We start from the raw sequence: 20403 nt of genomic DNA, 5'->3' as shown, positions 1-20403 counted from the left end.
CAGCCGTAATGAGCGCATTGGAGTGAGTAGGAGCTATAATAGAAGCAAATTGGAGCATGTTGGAGCATGCAACGCGAACAAACCTGCTGATGCTCGATCTTCATTTTCGGCGTCAAAATGAGCCACGTGATAGAAATTGGCGAATATCAAGCGTCAATTTTGATCACGTGACCTATTTGACGCTGAAGATAAGTATCGAGCGTCAGCATGAAAAGGTACCTTAACGCTGCAAATACTTCATTGACCAATCAAAAGAACGAATTTTACGAATTGACCAATCAAATAGCGTTTTCGGCCCGGCCGGGTTTGCACCAACTTGGGTCGGAAAATGCTTCGCTATTGGTTGACGTTACACGCTCTACCAATAGGAGAGCATGAAACATCATTACTTCAACCCAAGTTGGTGCGAACTCGGTCGGGCCGAAAACGCCAAAAGAATGCTTCAAAGCAATTGCAGCGCAAAGTGGATCGCACCCAAAATTGTAGACTACCAGCGCGAGTTCTGATTGGCTACTGCTTTTCTGTTTTCTGTTTTTCTATCAGAGTGGGAACATGCCCTTACACATTTGGTCTGTTTTCTGTTCCTGCACTTATAGACTGTTCCAGACTGTTCTAGAACTCTCTTTCTCGCTTTAAACAAATATCAAACGTATATTTTTCTCACTTTAGGTTCCAAAAGTGTACACTAGTTCAGCCACAGAAAACAGACCTATTATCAATAATTTCAATATTAGCAGTGAATTTTGGAGGATAGTCAATAGGTCAATACCAACCAAAAATCTGTAGTTTTTTTTATAACCATAAAGGCGGAAGTCATGCCGGCGGAAGTGGCGGCCACAGCCGACTGAGCCGACTGCCAAAGCGGATGTCATCGCCCAAGAAAGAGTAATGGCGTCCGCGACGAGGGCACGATATTCTCGCGGTTCGTCTGGTATGTCGCGAATTAGACATTGAAACGGCTAGCTCGGTTTTAACTTTCATCGTTTTCATCGAGACTTATTTCTCTATAGTCCAGGATCGATCGTGTCTATTCGTAAACGAAGCCTGAGAGCTTCTCAATACAAGGCGCTCCGTGAAAGCGTGGCGGCTGAACTGGTGGTTGTATACGTTCTCGTGCAGGAGCACTTCGTTAACGGAGAGAACGTGAATCTGAGTGTCGAAATGTTCGTCAATTCAACGCGGTAATTCCGATTGTTAACTTTAACCGACCAATCATGAACTGAGAATTTTCGGAATCGCACGTTTCACTATCATATGTGTGTACTACATCATCGTACTCATCCTGTGTGCTACATGGAGTAACGTGACGTGTACATATCATTTTTGTCTCCTTGAATATATCTTCCTCGCGTCAATTGATTTTTTATTTGTAATTATAATTGAACAAAAAGAATTTATATATATATATATATATATATATGTGTGTATAATTAATATGAATCTAATTTTTATAATTGAGTCAATACGTAACTCATTAGAAAAGATTGTTGCACATTTCTCTTTAAAGTATCTTTTTCCGCAGAAATCATATATTATAAATAAAAATTAAGCTAAATTGAAGTACTTTAATAAACAATAAAAATAATTAATAAAAAATGCAATATACATATAATTATATTAATATTATTATTTTAATTTTATGTAGATACTTATAATTTATACAAAATCAATTGTTAAAAAATTTAATTGAGTTATCAACTACATGACTTTATTTATTATGCTTAAAAGAGAAATATAAGAATCTTTAAATGGCATAATATAATTTGTAATTAAATTTACAAATAAATATAATTTCTTATTTAACTTAACATACTGTTTTGGAATTTTTAAATTATAGTTTATTTTATGTAAAGATTAATATATTTTTTATATTTTTTATAGGGTCTTTCACCAGAATGGATCTATTGATTGATCATAGGGTTGTTACTACCATGAAATATATCTGACGCCTGTTGTTCAGATAAGCTGGAGAACGTGTAATTTGAATTAATTGCCTGTATTTATATCCTCTCATAATGTCTGGAAACATTCAATTTGCGAATCCGCCGCCGGCTGTAAACCTACCCAACATGTCTGTGCCACCACCTACAACCCCGAATTTGTCAGCGCCACCACCAAATTTAACCACTATAAACACATCGGGAAGTTATCAGCATCGATATACAAATCATAGAGAAGGCAATCGTGGTTTTTTTAAACCATTTAGACCTTATCATGCTCCAAAAATTGTCACTGGAGGACAAGAAACTCTGCAAGATGAATTTGACGGCAAGAGGCTGAGGAAATCTGTTATGCGAAAGACTGTTGATTACAACTCAGCCATCATTAAAAGCTTAGAAGTAAGTATAAGTCTCATTGTAAATTGATTAAAATAATATTTTCCAACATTATATCTAAACTTTTAAATTTTTACAGAATCGAGTATGGCAACGGGACTATAGGGATCGTCGCGCGCTTCAGCCAGATGTAATATATTATCCCGATTTACTCCCTCCACCAAGTTATATTGACAACCCTATAAATGCAGTTACCACGAGGTTCGTAAAAACGGCTACCAATAAAATGCGTTGTCCAATTTTTTGTATGGCTTGGACACCAGAGGGTAGACGTCTTGTCACTGGCGCTTCGAGTGGAGAATTTACTTTGTGGAATGGCCTTACTTTCAATTTCGAAACTATTCTACAGGTATATTTTATGTTATAAGTGTAGAATAGAATTAACATCTTGTTTGAAGACAATTAAAAGGCAACGACTTTTTTATTTTAAATTTATATATGCATGTATATAATAGTTTTATAATTTATTTTATCAGATTGAGATATCTTGTGAGCTAGAACTTGTATGATTTTGCAATTCCTATAATAGTTTTGAATATCTTACAGAATATGGAGATTATTTTGCTATATAAAGGATAATTTTGTAGTCTTTTATTTTTATTATTGTGTACTGTAATACTTATAATTTTTAGAAAAAGTTCTCTGACAGGAGAAATTAATTTATTTGTTTAGGCACATGACAGCCCGGTGAGGACAATGGTATGGTCACATAATGAAAGCTGGATGGTAACGGGGGACCACGCGGGCTACGTGAAATATTGGCAGAGCAACATGAACAATGTCAAGATGTTTCAAGCGCACAAAGAAGCGATTAGAGGACTCAGGTATATCATCCACCACACTAGTCCTTACGTCTCTTGCGTCACTGTTGCCGATCGGTCCATCCTTGATGTAGTTAGGATATCGGACGTGACTCTTCTTCTCTTCCTTTTCTGGTTTTGTGCAGTTTCTGACAAAGCAATAGTGATTCTTGTATGGGTACACAGGTGATTTTAAACGAGTTTCAATATAAAACATCGGATAGAATATAACGAAATATGGCATTTCCGTCGTGAACCATGGAATGAACCATGAAATGTTCATGAAAGAAGTTAATTGTTAAATATCTCGATCGAATTCGTGTAGAAAAATTTCGATATCTTTTGCCGAATTAGAAAATTTTTGGAATGGAATAGTTTTCATCGTGTATAAAAATATTTTCATATATTGTGGCAGATATTATATTTTTAAAACAATAAATTTTAAAAAAGTTCAATAGAATTTGCAAAACTAATAAATAAATATTTTTACCGCATTTTTATCGCGATGTAAAAATCAGTATACAAGGATAGTGTAAATTTTTTGCGTACATTATATGCGCGTATCGATATAATTTATTATTTGTATTTATAGAGTCCTAGGGACCTAACTTTCGATTAACTAACTACTCCACATAATAGTATCGATAATGCGTTTATCACACATCGAAGTGACACACATTTTAAATTAAGTTGTTATAATGCTATTAGGTCCTTATGGCTCTCGTTTTAAGCTGTTTATATGGCTAGATTATTTATTCGGCAAAGATGTATGTTTTAGATGAATAAAAGAAAAATATATATATATATACATATATGGCAATACCTAGTCGAGATTCCCATATAATGATAAATAAAAGATGAAATATCCTGTGTCCTTCTTATATCGTTTAAGTTTCAATAAAGTTAAATAAAGACATTATTATTGCATGGCTATGAAAATAAAATATTTTATCTTTAGTTTATGTGTCACTTGTGCCCTTTCGCAGATGAGAGAGAACGAGAGCGAGAGCGAGAGCGAGAGAGAGAGAGAGAGAGGGGGGGGGAGGGGGGGGAGAGACAGCGTAACAGACAAATATAAGACATAATTCATGTACACTTCGGACATTTTTTTGTGCAATAAATGTTAAATTTTGAAAAAAAATTACTATTAATACATCACTCGGTGGTCATGTGGCATCAAAAATCAATCATAGTTTTACCAAGATGAAACTATTTCACTACCCGACAAATAATGGGATTTTATTTGAGTGCCAGATATGACTGTCGCGGATGGTTTTTTGTTTATTTACAATATATGTTTATACATATAAAGATTCCTTTTTTTATTACTGATCTCTATTTCTCACAACGCCGTACTCGTAAAATTCGGCTATATATGTTTTCTATTACATTTGTTCTGGTTTAAGTTAAAATTCGGGAATATATTACACTTATGTGTGCACGACTTTGTATACACGTTTGCTCGCATTTCTTTTCTATCTCTCCGCGCGTATACTGCTATCAGCAACAAACACACTGGGAGAATCATCAAAGGAAAGCTAGGAACTATTATAAAGTGACTATTTAATATGCATTTAATTATAATTTATAATTTACATTTATTCGATACGTTGATTTTTTATCGTGTGATTTAAGATATATATTATAAAGTTTAACAAAAATAAATAAATTGATGCAACTAGAGCATATTAAAAAAGATTTTTTTTATTACGGTATATAACAACAGCTATAATTTAAAGAACTTTTAAAAAAATCCATAAAAAATTTCAATAATTTGATAACGTATTTTCTATTTTTGTATATATATATATATACGTATATGTCAACATTGCATGCGGTAGTTATAATAAAAACAATGAGGAATCAGTAATAAATGTAGGCAACTGTATGTTTGACTCAATGCTAAAAACTAACGAGTTATACCGTAACAATGTCCGTAAGATGTATCATGTTTTTCATATCATCTCTTTATAATATATAACTATTTATATTATAACTATTTTATACTCTTTCTTATTAGATTTTTCTTCGCTTTGCTATAACAAAATGATTTAATTTTTTGTAAAATGAATTCAATAAAAATTCGTAAAGACAACAATTGTATTTATTTTCTTACAATTAATTATTTCAAGATATTAAACTATTATTTTAAACTATTATTTGATTTCTTACTTCTTAAACTAATTACATGAATTTTTGGTATATTACAATGTTACAATAAACGGTTAATGCTTTTTCAGTATATCCCGCAAATTTAATAAACTGCTCCAGCTTATCTTTGATTTTTCATTATGAATATTGGCAAATATTACAATTTTTTATTATATATGGTAATGCATTGTTCAAATGTAACTTGTTTTTTTTGGGCGGGTAGTTTCAGCCCGACGGATCACAAATTGGCAACTTGCAGCGATGATGGAACTGTCAGAATTTGGGACTTTCTTCGCTGTCACGAGGAACGAATTCTCAGGGGTATATATATCTTTGATCTTATAAATATTATATGAAATTTTTATCTTTTTTTTTTTGGTTATTATTTAAATAGCTTAGTTTTGGCATATATATATATTTTTTATTCTTACAAACTATATATTTATCATATACATACATAAGTGTGTATGTATATATATATATATATATATATATACACACATAACTATTTTATATATATATATATATATATATATATATATGATAATATAGATAGTCTGCTTTCTTAAAATAGATTTTTTATTCTATTATTAAAAACAAATGGTAATGATTTTTTTTTTCGAAATTTTACATTCTATTTTATGTTTTTTTAGCAAATAAAAAATCACACACACACACACACACACACACACATTAAACACAATATTTCATAGTATTTTTTTTACAGGTCATGGTGCGGATGTCAAATGTGTACATTGGCATCCACAAAAGAGTCTAGTCATTTCTGGCAGTAAAGACAATCAGCAACCAGTAAAACTTTGGGATCCGAAAACTGGACAGTCTCTGGCGACTCTTCACGCACATAAATCTACCGTGATGGATGTCAAGTGGAATGAAAACGGTAACTGGTTGGTAACTGCATCAAGAGATCATCTCTTAAAACTTTTCGATCTCAGGAATCTTAGTCAAGAAGTTCAGACTTTTCGTGGCCATAAAAAGGAAGCGTCTAGTGTCGCGTGGCATCCAAGCCACGAAGGTCTCTTTTGTAGTGGTGGTAGTGATGGCGCCATACTCTTCTGGCATGTTGGGTACATATTGCCTATAATCAACATAATCATTTTTTATTTTACTTATATGATTGCTATTTTTCTTGATACTGAATGATATTACAGTTAACTTTATCTTGAATTTCAGAGCGGATAAGGAAGTAGGAGCGATAGAACAAGCACATGATAGCATAGTTTGGACATTAGCTTGGCATCCATTGGGACATATCTTGTGTTCTGGCAGTAACGATCACACGTCTAAATTTTGGACGCGTAACAGACCGGGAGATCTGATGAGAGATAAATACAATCTCAATACATTACCGGCAGGTTCGGCCGGTATCGATGATCACGAAATTGGTACTGAATATTTTCTAAAATTATTTCACAATGATATGATATAACATTTAATATATCTTTTATTTTCTCTCTCTCTTTCTCTCTCTCTAATATCTTATTCTGCTTCATTTGCCTTAGCTGATGAAGCAGCGGTGATACCTGGTATGGGACCAGAGGATAGAATTAATGCAGATTGTGAATCCGAGGAGAAAAACGGTGGAATCCCCGGTCTGGATTTAGATCACGCTGTGGACGAGGGCAAGAAATTCGCCAATAAGAAAGTTCCGTACAGTAAACCGATACCGCGAAATTTCCAAGCGCAGTGGAACGAAATAGAGGGCGAAGATGAGCAAGTTGAATTAGTTAATCAGTTCGTCAATCAATTAATAGAGACAACGCCAGGTGCCGTGCCACTAAACGAAGTTACGCCCAACGCCATTATATTATATGGGAAAATGATTCCAGTGGAATGTAAGCAATATCTTTTAGTAAAATAAGTATAATCAGTCTTAAGCATATACATCAATTTTAAAGCATATTAATTTAAAAAAATACGCAGTTATATATAGTTATTAAACTCAGTTGCATCTTTCAGCTGGCTCCAAACTAGCACAAGCAATCAGTAAAGGAACCGATGCCATAAACAAATTAGTATTTTCTGGTGAAGTAGAAGAATTACGGGAGTTGGTATGTCCACAGGCTGATATGGAAGTCGAAGAATATCTGCTGGACGATAAAGAGATCGATTTTTCTAAAGTGCCCAATGTAAATTTACCGCCACCCTTGCCTAGCTCAAAATTCGCACAGAATCCGGAACTGTTGAAATCGCTGAATCGCGGCGGCAAGCGTAAGTTCGATCAGCTGATCGGTTGGAGCGATGGTGGAGCTAGCGATCGTATATCTAAGATGCATCAGCCGGTCTTCAGTGGTGTGATTACGGAGGACTCGCAGTCCAACGACACTGATTTGAGATTTAGCAAGTCAAGTCTCACCGCGGAGAGCAATTCCTTCCATAGCGGCCAGGATGAAGATCATAGGAGGAGCGGTCTTCACGATCTATCGAGAAGTAATCGTGGCGACGAAGATCTTAGATTCAATATGTCTACCGGTCCTGGTAGACCCAGTTCAGTCAACGAATATGATTCACGCGGCAATAATTTCGCGGACAAGGATTTTCGCAATTTCCTGTCATCCAAGTCTTTGGATGATGATGATTATGACGAGCGGGAACATGATAACGCCAGCGGCCGCTGGGACGATGAGGAAACCGATGGATCGCGTGGTAAATTGGACAGTACATTTGGCAATAATTTTGACAAACGCGACAACGGTGTAGCAATGGGCATGGGTAACAATATGCATGGTCCTATGGCTGGTATACCGCATCTGCCGAATCATCATAACATGCAAAATATTAATCCCAACATGCCGCCACCGATGCCAAGCTTAGTGCCGCATCCCAACATGCCACAGCATCCTGGCATGCAGGGTAAACCGCCGCATCCTGGTATGCCCGGTATAGATGGCCCAATGCCACCCCATATGATGCCGCCCCATCCAAACATGCATCCGGGCTTTGGACCCAATGGACCGCCGCCCGGTGGTTTTGGACCCAATTTTCGACCACCACCACCGAATAGCAATTTTGGCCCAAATCATTTTAGACCAAATCCGATGCTGCCATTTGGACCGAATCAGGGCCCGCCGCCGTTTGGCAATAATTTTCAAGGACCGCCCAACTTCCGCGGACCAAATGTCGCTCCGATGAATTTCGACCGACCAAGTTTCGGACCTAATTTCCGCGGACAAACTCCACAGGGTCAGTTGAACAATTTTAATTCCAACTTTGGCAACTTTGGCAAAAACGGTCCCAATCGCGGCATAAGTCGTGGTGGTGGCGATATGGGCAGGGGCGGCTATAATCGCGGCAGAGGACGTGACAACGATCAATCTAGAGGAGGGAGAGGAAGAGACAATTATTGAAGAGACTTCTCAGAACAATATGCGTGATTATCGACAATGTTCTTATGCCTCGATATAAACTGTCTTGCATGAATTGTTCAGTGAAACTTTGACTCAGTATATAAGATAGTGCCGGCGTCCTCGAATGAGTGAACTCTGTTACTCATGTATGCAAAAATACTTGGTACTCATATGGTATTTATGAAGTATATATATAGATAATATAGATATATAATATATAAGATATATATGTATATATATGTGTGTGTGTATATACATATATGTATAATATATACTATATATATATTTCTCCTTTTTTTTACGATTCGCCTAATGAGCTAATGATCGAGTACTCTGTGTGCGAGATTTGCGCGAGCCGATTGTGTACAGAAGGTGATTAATTAAACTTTCTTAAAGAAAAAAGAAGAGAGAGAGAGAGAGGGGGGAGGGGGAGATAGAGATGAGAACGAATCGCTGATTCAGATTTGGATTTACTCTGAATCGAGTTGATTTATGTGGTGCAGTATGCTATAATATAAACAGTTTTTTTTTTTCAAGATGAAGAAACACGAAATTGTAATATAATGTATTAGGGATTGGCGACATGAATACTAATCCGATAGGAACTGTTCACAAGCTGCCTTGCGAGGAAATTCTTATTCCATATGTGTCGGCAAGCATTAATCGTGTTGGGTGATGCATAATCCTAGAGGAGAATGAACACGAATGTATGACTGACTTTTGCGTCTGTTTATCGTCTGAAGGACGTGAGAGTGCCAGAACAGTCTATCAACTATTAATAAAACGGAATAACATAAAGCATCTTTCGTTTCTGCCCTATTTTCGCATGTGTTATACGATAAGCGAGCGAGCTCAACTGGGATAACCGTGACATAAAGAAAAAATAATTTTTTAAAGATTTTTTTAAAAACGATATAAGTTTTCAAATAGTATATATTATTGAACTTAATTGATGCAACAGAGAGTTGTAAAGAAGTTGTAAGTTTCTTATAACTTTAATTATAAAGTTGTCCATTTAAAGATTATAAATTGTGACTTATTTCACACTACTAATTTGAAAGCTTGTAATATTTCTCTTAGTACATATCTTTATACATATCTGTTGAATATATATAGCTATAATTTTTTACTACTACTTATGTAACAATTATTAGATTATTATTGAAAATACTATTCTAATGTCACAATTATCCTGATTGAATTTAGATCGATTTTCTCTTGATCTTGTATAATATGCAAATGTAATACAGCGAATATCTCGAATCATGATGAAATTTTGAACGGAAACAGGATTACATATTAGAGATCGAAACCGATAATGATAATGATTCAATGAGTTTAATGTTTCATATTGTAAATTCGTGTTTTTATAGTTGCACATAAAAATATTAAAGTACATTTTCTCTGTATCTCAATTTTATCGGAACACGAATTTGATCTGTTTCGATCTCTGAATTATGTTCCTCATTATATAGGGACATTTTGAATTGTAACGTGATGTATCCGTCGATTTATTTCAAGAAACGTATATAATTTGCGTTATTTATTAATTGTCAATAAATTGCATTCTTTTAATAATAATTTGATCGCGTTGTGTGTGTGTGTGTGAGAGAGGCTTGATTCTTTTTTATGTAGTGGTAGAACTACAATCCTTCGAGGCGAGGTTATATGGCTCGCAAAATTTAACCTTCAAGTTACAAACATTGCAGAGTCACATGCTGTTTTTGTAACGGATAAGTATTATTTAACAAAAACGATGGGCAAGAAAGGCAAAGGAGGAGGTGGTAATTTAGGAAAATCTTTAATCAGGGATCGATTTGGATCTACGAAAATTAAGAGGAACAAAAATGAGTCTATGGTAAAACAATAAATTGTAACCTTTTCTTTTAAATGTCCTTTTGACAAGTGTAGGCGAGTTGGGATTAATTCCACAAATGTTTCATAAATAATACAATTTGAAAAAGTATTCTGTCATGTTTATATTTTTAGTTATAAATAACATTCATTTATGACGTTTATCAGAAATTTAATCAGTTGCTAAGTTTATCTACTAAGGCCCAGTTTCACAACTGACTGTTAATTCTTAAAAGTTCAACTTATTCATTATCTCTTTTCAATTCTAGAATTGGAAAAAGATGAGAAATAAGTTGAGCTTCGGTTAAGAGTTAACCATGAGTTTTGAAACTGGGCCTAAGTATTTCATCTATCGATGATATATTTGTTAATAAATTGTTGGTAAACTGTTATTTAGAATATCTTTTCTCGCTTTTTTTATATAGCTTCACACTACAGAGATCAATGATGGTTATGATTGGGGTCGACTCAATTTGCAATCGGTTACAGAGGAGAACTCGTTTCAAGAGTTTCTGTCGACTGCTGAACTTGCAGGAACCGAATTTACTGCAGAGAAATTAAACATTAAATTTGTGAATCCCAGTAGTGGCTTGCTTTCAAAGAATGAAAAGGAGAAAATATTGGAAATACAAGAAAGAAACAAGGGCCTTGTTAAGATACCTAGAAGGCCCAAGTGGAACATTTCCCTAAGTGCTCAGGAATTGCACACTCTTGAGAAAGAGGCATTCTTAGAATGGAGACGCAATTTGGCCAAGTTGCAAGAAGTGGAAGGATTGATATTGACACCTTATGAGAGGAATTTAGAGTTTTGGCGACAATTGTGGAGAGTAGTAGAACGCAGCGACGTGATTGTACAAATTGTAGATGCACGTAATCCATTGCTCTTTCGCTGTGAAGATTTGGAATGTTATGTTAAAGAAATAAATCCTGACAAATTAAATATGATTCTTCTTAATAAAGCAGACTTTTTAACGGACGAGCAAAGAGAGGCATGGGCAAAATATTTTACAGACTTAAATATACGAGTGGCCTTTTTTTCTGCCACGTTAACTGCAGAAAAACAGTCAATAAAAGAAGAAGATGAAGATGAGGCAAAATCGATAGATAAAAATGACGATTGTTTGAATAAAAACGATGAAAGTAGTACTGACGAGTGGAACTCTGAATTTGCTTCGGAATCAGAGTATGAAAGCGCGGAAAATAGTATCGTTGACAATGATACATCTACTGTACCTAATATAGAAATTGATAATGACAAACAAATAGAAGCTCAATGTGCAATGGAGAACTTAAAAATCTCTACGACAGAGGAAGACAAAACAAGAGAAATAGTTAATTCATCGAAATTATTAAATAGGAATGATCTCGTAGAATTATTTAAAATAATTTTTACTGGTAATAAAACCTACACAGATGGAGTGACAACGATTGGTTTGGTAGGATATCCGAACGTTGGAAAAAGTTCTACTATCAATGCTTTGCTCATGGATAAAAAGGTTTCGGTGTCTGCCACGCCGGGCAAAACTAAGCATTTTCAAACTTTGTATTTAGAAAAAGATTTATTATTATGTGATTGCCCAGGTTTGGTGATGCCAAGCTTTCTTTGTACAAAAGCGGAGATGATCTTAAATGGCATACTGCCGATTGATCAGATGCGAGATCATGTACCAGCAATTACATTGCTGGCTACATTGATACCTAGATACATTCTAGAGGATCTTTATGGTTTTATGTTACCTATACCATCCGAGGGAGAAGACTCGAATCGTGCCCTAACTGCAGAGGAGCTTTTAAATGCGCACGGTTGTATGTAATCAGTTTATATATAAATTGAAATATATTAAAAAGTATTAAAATTAAAATGCCCCAATTTTATATTTATAATATTACATGTATATATAAATTATGATTTATGTTCACACATTTATTTATAATAATTATAATGCATATTTCTATAAATTTATATCGTATATGTTTGCAGATAATAGAGGTTTTATGACACAGAACGGTCAACCAGATAATCCACGTTCAGCCAGATACGTTTTGAAAGATTTCGTTAATGGTAAATTGCTATACTGCGTTGCACCGCCAATGTTTGACCAAGAGCGTTTTCACACGTTTCCACCGCGACGTCGTAATATATCCACGAATAGACACGTACCACCCCGAACGATTCGCGTAAACGAAGGATGTCGAGTAACAGTCAACGCTGTAGATCGGAAATTTTTCCAGGATACACACGTTAAGAAGATTCGTGAACCTGTGTTACAACACTCTACAATGTAATGTCAAAATGTTGGCTTTATTTAAGTAGTCACTCTTATACAATAGTGTGACGATATAATCATATAATCTATTCAAATGTGTTCGATTTCTAATCGAGTGACACTTCGTCATACATGATTGAAATATATGTACATTATAAGTATTTAGACTATTATCAGAATGTCTTGTATTTACTTCATATACAAAATTCATTTGACTGGTATTATTAATTAATTTCCAGGCACACGGGATCAACGGTTAGTTTAACAGAATCGATCGACGGTCATTCAAATAGAATAAAAAAACCATGGAAAATTGTAAATAAACACGTTAATAAAAATAAACGTGAAAAGGCTCGAAGGTTGTATGCTCATCTTGATCAACACTGAGTACAAAACATGTGAAAAATATCATCGTTTTGCATTTTCTCAATCCATTGGTTTTATCAGTAACAGCCATGTAATATAGCTGTATGATTATGTATATATAATGTGTGTAAATAACAACTCTGCAACGTTCGAATATATATACATATGTATACATATCTTGAAATATGTACATATAATATATATATATTTATATATCTCATATGTACATATTATTCTCTTTTGTACATTGAATATATAAATATATAAATTACATGTGTATGTTATATACACGTATGTTGTGGATTTATACTCAGATGTAATCGTGCACAATACATGAACATGTATGTATATGCTTAAATATTATAGTGTTTTATATTTTATACTGTCTGCATTTATTCTTTATTCCTTTTTTGTTTTATGCTTAAAGATTGATACCATTCTATAGACTTTGTTTAATCCTGATGTAATGTGAATCAACGTTATCAATTAAAATACGTTATCAACTTCAACAGTGTACCATGTTAATTAGATTCCATGGGAATAACCGTTAAATAGGAAACACAAGCAGATTTTATATATAGATGCATATACATATATATACATATACATATATATATATATATATAAATTCAGTAAATTATATATAATTTAATTTTGGTTATAAATAAATTTCAAATTCGATGAACACCAGATATTCCATTCCTGATAATTCTTGTGTCGGATTTTTCAGTAAAATAACACAGTGTGCAATATTGTTCTTGCAAATTTGGCCTCAAATTCATGGAGTAGTTCATCTATGTCATTGTCTAAGTCTTCGCTATTTGCCAACTAAAACATGAACATTTGCTTATTATAAAATTGAAATATTTCCAAATATAATTAAAAAATTTAAAAAATATATATATAATACCACTGTTACTAGCTCGCATATAAGAAACGAGCCTACTGTGGCCTCTTCGTGATTATCCTGAATGTCAATATTAATCAAATGCACAGGTTGATTATCTTCTTTAGTTCTAGATTCCATGCATTCGATTACTTGATCATATACACGTTCCTCGCATGAAATTAAAATATCAAACTTATCCTTGGACAATTGAAATCGTTCAGGTCTAGGTTTTATTCGGCGGTTCCGATCCAGCATATGTAATAAACCGTTCTGTGTATAACTGTATTAATTATTAAGGGATAATTAACATAGAAAAGATATAGCATTATATAAAGAAAATTCTTTTTTTTATTTAGATAAATTAAAATTAGTAACTTAATAGCAAAAATTTATAAAGGTAACAAACAAAACAGACTTATATTTTTAATATTACATGTCAGAAAAGTATCAAAAGGCTTATTTATATAAGGATACTATTGCTTGTCTTTCATCAATAAATCATTGTAGATCTCATCGTATGAAGTTCCAAAGTCGTAGATATTAGGGCGGTCTGGTGCAGTACCAGGTAATTTGACCTTGTCTCCAGTTCCAAATGATTTTACATTAAATCCCTTTTTGCTGAAACACAATCATATTTTCAAATAAGATGCACATTCTATGCAACAATTTTTTTATTTTAATTATTAAATATTGCAATATATATATATTTTGGAGGATTTAGAATAGCAATTTAAGAATAAGAGTAGCAAAAATTGCATTCTACAAAAAAGTTACAAATCCCCGAGGATCGTCAATGGATTAATCTGTTTGCACGAGGTTAATCATTGATTGACCGATTACCTCAGAAAAGCATGTGCCTCCATGCTCCTGTTCATATTACTGGAACATATTACAGCTACGCTGATGGAATTTGGTGCTGGCATTTTTCCGCGCGTTCTATCAACGGTAAAAAGGCCGTGATAGAGTCGTAAAATCGCCTAACCAAAGATAATTTCGCGTTTGAAGGTTATATTTGAAAGGTTACGAAGGATGCATATGATACGCGACGTATAAATTTTTTATGCGAGTATAATTTATTTCTTTTTATCTGAATCTAATCGAAGCGTAATGGAGGCGCAATGCAGCCCGAGCAAACGTTAATCATTCCCCACGGCGAGATGAAATTATTCTAACGGATTATTTAGAAGCAATTACGGGAAAATCCCGAACGCTATCACGATCCACGACGATCTGTCTCGTTTCCAGTCTCCGTTTCTCGGGTTTTTTGCTCCGTCGATAAAAATGACGGAGATGTTCTTTAGCGACATCTAGACAGATAAACGTAATACTATAGTTAAAAGAAACCGTTATCGACAGAAATACGCTGGGAATAAAGAAAATAATCAAACTCGGACAATAAAACATTAAAATTTACAAAACTAATAAATCATAAAATTAATAATTATCAGTTTTTTTTACTCTCAGTAAATCTCTCATTTAAATCCTTCAATAGGGACGCAAACTTTAATAATAAAAAATTGGGGATTTAAAAAATTGGGGTTTTTTGTCTTTTATATATATAAGATAATTATATTTTATACATATAATATATTAAATCTTATCAGATATCGCAATCAGTCAATGATCGACTATTATTTACACGGCACCCTTAACCGGTTGTTATTAATTTAATAACATCCGTAGTTATGAAACTAGCCAATCGCAGTCGTTCTATTCTTTCGAGCAACAGCTATGATTGGCCAATTTAATAACTACGGATGTATTAAATCCATCGACATCTAGAATGGATGAAAGAACGATCTTATTATTCCTGTCTCTCACTCTAATCGTCTTTCTACCCCCACCATTGCCATCAGCGGTCCATTCTAGATGTCGATGATTAAACCCGATTAAGCGTGCCGTGTAAATGTAGTATAAATTCCTTTGTATGCATGTTTGTACAAGCATTTACAATTAAACAAATATTATACATTGTGGTCGGCGTGGTCCACTGATGCCTGTTTTTACCAGTTTAACTTTAATATCTCGATTCAACTAATTCTTCATCTTTTTCTAGTTTTAAAAATAAGAAAAAGATGAAGAGTAAGTTGAACCGAGATTAAAGTTAATCCACATTGGTAGAAACGGGCATGTCGAGTCGAACGTTTGGCACCGTGGCTTGGCAATTCAAACTGGTGCAAACTTCAAGCGGTTGAAGTGCGTGATTTTGAAGGTATGCTTCGTTTTGGCGCATGCAGGCGGAAGTTCTTTGAAAATGACTCGTTTTATCGCGTGAACAAGATTCTTCGAAAAGTGCTTCGTGTGCATAAACGTGCTCGTTCATCATACTTTTCGCTAAGAAACGCTCGGGAACCATCCAGAGCTCCTCCATCCCGGTGAGTAAAGTTGACGCGTTTGTTTGTCGAGGTTATATCGTTATTATATATATCCTTCAGCCATGCATCCGTTTATTGTGTGTGTGTATACGTGTGTGTTTTACTTTTCGTATACCATTCTTTTTAGGTTTAATTTTCGAAATTTGACGAAAAGCAATTAAATATATATCGACATGGAAATGGGATAAAAATATATCCATATAAATTAATAACGTTCACAAGACACAGTTTGAATGATGAGGAACTAACAGATTGTTATTTTGCATAATTGTTTATTGTGCCAAATTATGATAAATTTGATAAATTTTTTACCTGCGATTTGCAAGAATTAAGGTATTGAATCGGCTCTAGGTTAGCGTTTTTCTACAAATTGCACGCGAAATTCGCGCGCTCTCGAGTCGCGGAGAGAATTAAAAAGGCTCGTCATTAAATTGCATAATGCCGGTCGCGGATCTGTTACAAAACCACGAAATAATGACTAGCGCCGCGTATACTTGGTCGGGATACAGTCGACGCGACTTGGGACGTTCGATGAAGATTGCGTGTCTCGAACTCGGAGGCCTGAATTAAGGCGGGGCTCAGGCTTCGACGAGACTTCAATTTCGCGCTCGATGATTCTTGCAAGATTAGTGCCCGGTGTCGCGATCCTCCGAAAGAGAACGTGAATAGTCCGAACAGATTCGGCGAGCGTTTCGAGTAAGGGAGATGCGATTGACGGAGCGCTAAAATTACATGTATAATACCACGATTGTATGCTGTTGTTTCTGTCATATCATCCCATTTCTGCCGCAATCTTCTATAATAACCGAATATTCTTTCATCAACTTGAATCTATTTTTCTTCGATAAAAATATATTTATAGCTTCCGAAATTATTATACGTATATTTAATGAATAAAAATAAGAGCCTTTGATGAATTAAAACTTTGAAAAAAATGGATAAAAAAGTCATATTTACTAGTTTATTTAAAATCAATTTTTCTTTGACAAAAACTTTATGCTAAGTATTTTATTGCAAAATTGTATGTGTGTCTACCTTTATTATTTCAAACTGGTTAGAATTGTCTAAAAATAATGTTGCAAAAATAAGACGTTGTATATACTTATTCAGTATTAATTTTTACTCTATCGGCTGTTACGAAATTATTTTCCATTTCTTTTTGTTCCTTAAAGGGCATAATATTAGCAAAATTCCCTTTAATTTCCTTTTAAATATTCTTTATAATTTTTTTTAGTGATAACATTATCTGAGAAAACAAAAATCGCGATTTATGTAGTTTCCAATCTTTCTTGTATCGTCATTTGACGTGAAATTCTTTAAAAACAAATTGCACGTATTTTGTCGGCAATAGGTGATGTTGTAAAATTAACGCGAACAACGTCAAGTACATTTAGCTACTCATATTGCAGCATCCGTATGCTCTCGTTCCGCGAATTATCCATGGGTGCACGTGCACCGCAACTTGTACGTACAAACAGATCAACGATGAACGAAACCAATTTAGATCCATAGCTCGTCTCTTTGTACTGACCATAATGGCGCGTGTTATGTGCTCCGCTGCACCTCGCATAGTGATTGCTTTACCAACCCACTTAGATGGAAATATTTTCCGGTGATTGTAATGTTGCGTATCGACGATAGTCTCTTTTCGAACCTTTACGATATATTTAACATTTTTATATATATTTTACGCCTCACCGATTATTAATTTATTAATTTATTAATCGCATTGCGGTATTTAATGCCACATGCGTAAATAATGAAAAATATAATCGCTTTATTCTTTTATAAAAATTATTTACTAGTTCGCAAGAACTAAGTTATATCAAAGTCTATAAATTGCATAATAACAATGTTGACCCTTAATACACGCCTTAGTTTTTGTCACCCTTACTACATACGATAGGTCCTGGATTAATTTTCATTATTTTTACAAGTATATAAAAATTACTAAACAATTTTTACGTATATTTTGACATTTTTAGAAAATAAGATTGTATATTTATAGTAAATTGTTATATACAATTGTTGTATATAATATTGTTGTATATAAATCAAAGAAAAGAAATGCGCAGAACACGAATGACCCAAAGGTGTAAATTAAGGCTTAAGATATTCGATTTTAATTCTTCATCTCAACTCTTCATTTCAGAGACTTCTCTACTGAAAAAAATCATGTCACATAGTTACATGATGAAATTATGTAATTAAAACACGTTTATATAACGGATTATTCGAAATCGGTATATGATTTTGTAAACTTTTAATTTGGAAAGTCACATGATGATATGTTCTTTTTTCTTCTATCAGTCATTTCTATCATTCAATTCTTTAAAATTTGACAATTATAAAATCACGTGATGGATAAAACTATTTCTAATATTATGTGATTTCTCAAATTACGTCAAAAAAAATCACGTACTGATTTGGAATAATTCGTTACGTAATTTACATATTTTAATTTAATGATTTCATCATGTAACGTTGTGATATGATTTTTTCAGTAGGGTTATGTTTTTAATTGGACATTTCTCTTGCATGATAACGTATCTCCTCGTTCAGAAAATAGCGGACTCAAAAATAAATAGCACGAGTATCGTTAAATATAGAGAATGTGCAATCGATTGTTCGTGATTCACACGATAGTCATAAATTATGTTCTACGTGCTCGAAGCCGAAAACGCATAGCCGGATATGCTTAAACTTAACTCATGGATATTAATGACGAGTACTCTGCGACCATGAGAGACCATCTAACTGACGTCCAGCAGATATCATATGCATAAACGAATAATCAAAAGTTAGCCTTACGGTGCAACGCTCATTAAATTATCTCTCCTTTCCTGAGTGCGTTCCGCGTTCCGAATATCAATGTTACGCGTCATGTTGCTAAATCATACCTATCTGTCTCCGTGTCGCTCTTTACTCCAATGCTAAACCAATAGCAGGAATGACTGCGCGATGTCAATTCAGCATTAAAATCAAGTGGAGCGAGATAAACTGGAATTAGTAATGGCGTAATTGTGATATGATTGATAAGTTTATTTTTTAATCAAACTTGACAATTTTAAATTATATAAAGAAATATATTTTGCGATATTAATTATTTATGTGCATCAATACATTAAATATAGCACTTCAAAAATATACATTAAATATAGCGCTTCTCGATTTCACGAAAAATGCCAATTTTTATAAGGAATACGTGTGTGTTGATTTTTCTTACAAAAATTAGTATTTTTTGTGAAATTGAGAAACAATCGCAAATTTTAACGCGAATGACAAAATAATTAAAAATAACTCCCTCGATCTCTTTTTAGCTCATTTATAATAGGTTTGACTTATTTATTATAGACATTTTTGATGTCATGATATTACGTAGACTTCATAAATCATAAGGCAATAAGAAATTGTACGTCTTCATTATTAATACTGAGTTAGCTAATCTCTCGTAAGACTCGTAATAATAGTTAATAAATTACGGCTAAAAAGAAGATCGCCTTTCCTTAACACCTGAACCACATTAATCACGGATTGGCCAATTTTACATCGCAACGGTCGATTCTGTGAAAGTCGGGAAATCGCGACCGGCAGAGCGGAAACGACGACTCTTCTGCGGAGAGAGGATACGACGCGACTGCAAGAGATCTCTCATATATACCGGAACTCCATGAAATTTTTTCAGTCGCGGAATCGAAAGTTGTCGTTTCTAACTCGATAAATAGAATTTCCGCATATCAAAAGTTAAGGAAATGCACGATTCAGAAATCTGATAGGAGAAGAACCTATTTTAATCGAATTTTTATCTGATTTTGTACAATTTATTAATTTAATTGAAAAGAAAATTAATAAATCGAGCTCGTGAATATCAAACAACAATATAAAAATAAAACAAGGCTAAATATAAATATTAAATGTAATAATATATTTTTATTCAAAGCCTAAAATTTTACATTTAATTATTAACCCGAACGTTTCGAGGAACACAGAGCTTTAA

At 33.8% G+C, this 20403-nt stretch overlaps 3 protein-coding genes across 4 annotated transcripts; 2 read left to right on the top strand and 1 right to left on the bottom strand.

The window, feature by feature from the left end:
• Positions 1-750: 750 nt before the first annotated feature.
• On the top strand, positions 751-8809 carry Wdr33 (WD repeat domain 33). 2 transcript variants are annotated; one of them, XM_018519669.1, is made up of 10 exons: positions 751-931; positions 1011-1310; positions 1882-2339; positions 2416-2685; positions 3009-3160; positions 5511-5608; positions 6015-6375; positions 6482-6693; positions 6811-7143; positions 7268-8809. In XM_018519669.1, the coding sequence occupies exons 3-10, from the start codon at positions 2016-2018 to the stop codon at positions 8653-8655; spliced, it is 3138 nt and encodes a 1045-aa protein (XP_018375171.1). In that variant the 5' UTR covers positions 751-931; positions 1011-1310; positions 1882-2015; the 3' UTR covers positions 8656-8809. The 2 variants fall into 2 exon arrangements, with proteins under 2 accessions (XP_018375171.1, XP_018375169.1); XM_018519667.1 differs by having other exon boundaries at positions 751-1181.
• Positions 8810-10286: 1477 nt separating this feature from the next.
• Ns3 (nucleostemin 3) lies at positions 10287-13319 on the top strand. The gene is made up of 4 exons (XM_018519292.1): positions 10287-10513; positions 10935-12315; positions 12491-12791; positions 13016-13319. The coding sequence occupies exons 1-4, from the start codon at positions 10412-10414 to the stop codon at positions 13161-13163; spliced, it is 1932 nt and encodes a 643-aa protein (XP_018374794.1). The 5' UTR covers positions 10287-10411; the 3' UTR covers positions 13164-13319.
• Positions 13320-13778: 459 nt separating this feature from the next.
• Ssu72 (Ssu72 CTD phosphatase) lies at positions 13779-14954 on the bottom strand. The gene is made up of 4 exons (XM_018519338.1): positions 14872-14954; positions 14506-14649; positions 14053-14311; positions 13779-13970 (listed from the first exon to the last, which is right to left on the bottom strand). The coding sequence occupies exons 1-4, from the start codon at positions 14952-14954 to the stop codon at positions 13869-13871; spliced, it is 588 nt and encodes a 195-aa protein (XP_018374840.1). The 3' UTR covers positions 13779-13868.
• Positions 14955-20403: the final 5449 nt, after the last annotated feature.

This window comes from Trachymyrmex cornetzi, unplaced genomic scaffold (genome assembly GCF_001594075.2).
Source record: "Trachymyrmex cornetzi isolate Tcor2-1 unplaced genomic scaffold, Tcor1.1 scaffold83, whole genome shotgun sequence".
Classification (NCBI taxonomy): Eukaryota; Metazoa; Arthropoda; class Insecta; order Hymenoptera; family Formicidae; genus Trachymyrmex; species Trachymyrmex cornetzi.
This window is presented reverse-complemented; position numbering and strand designations above follow the sequence as displayed.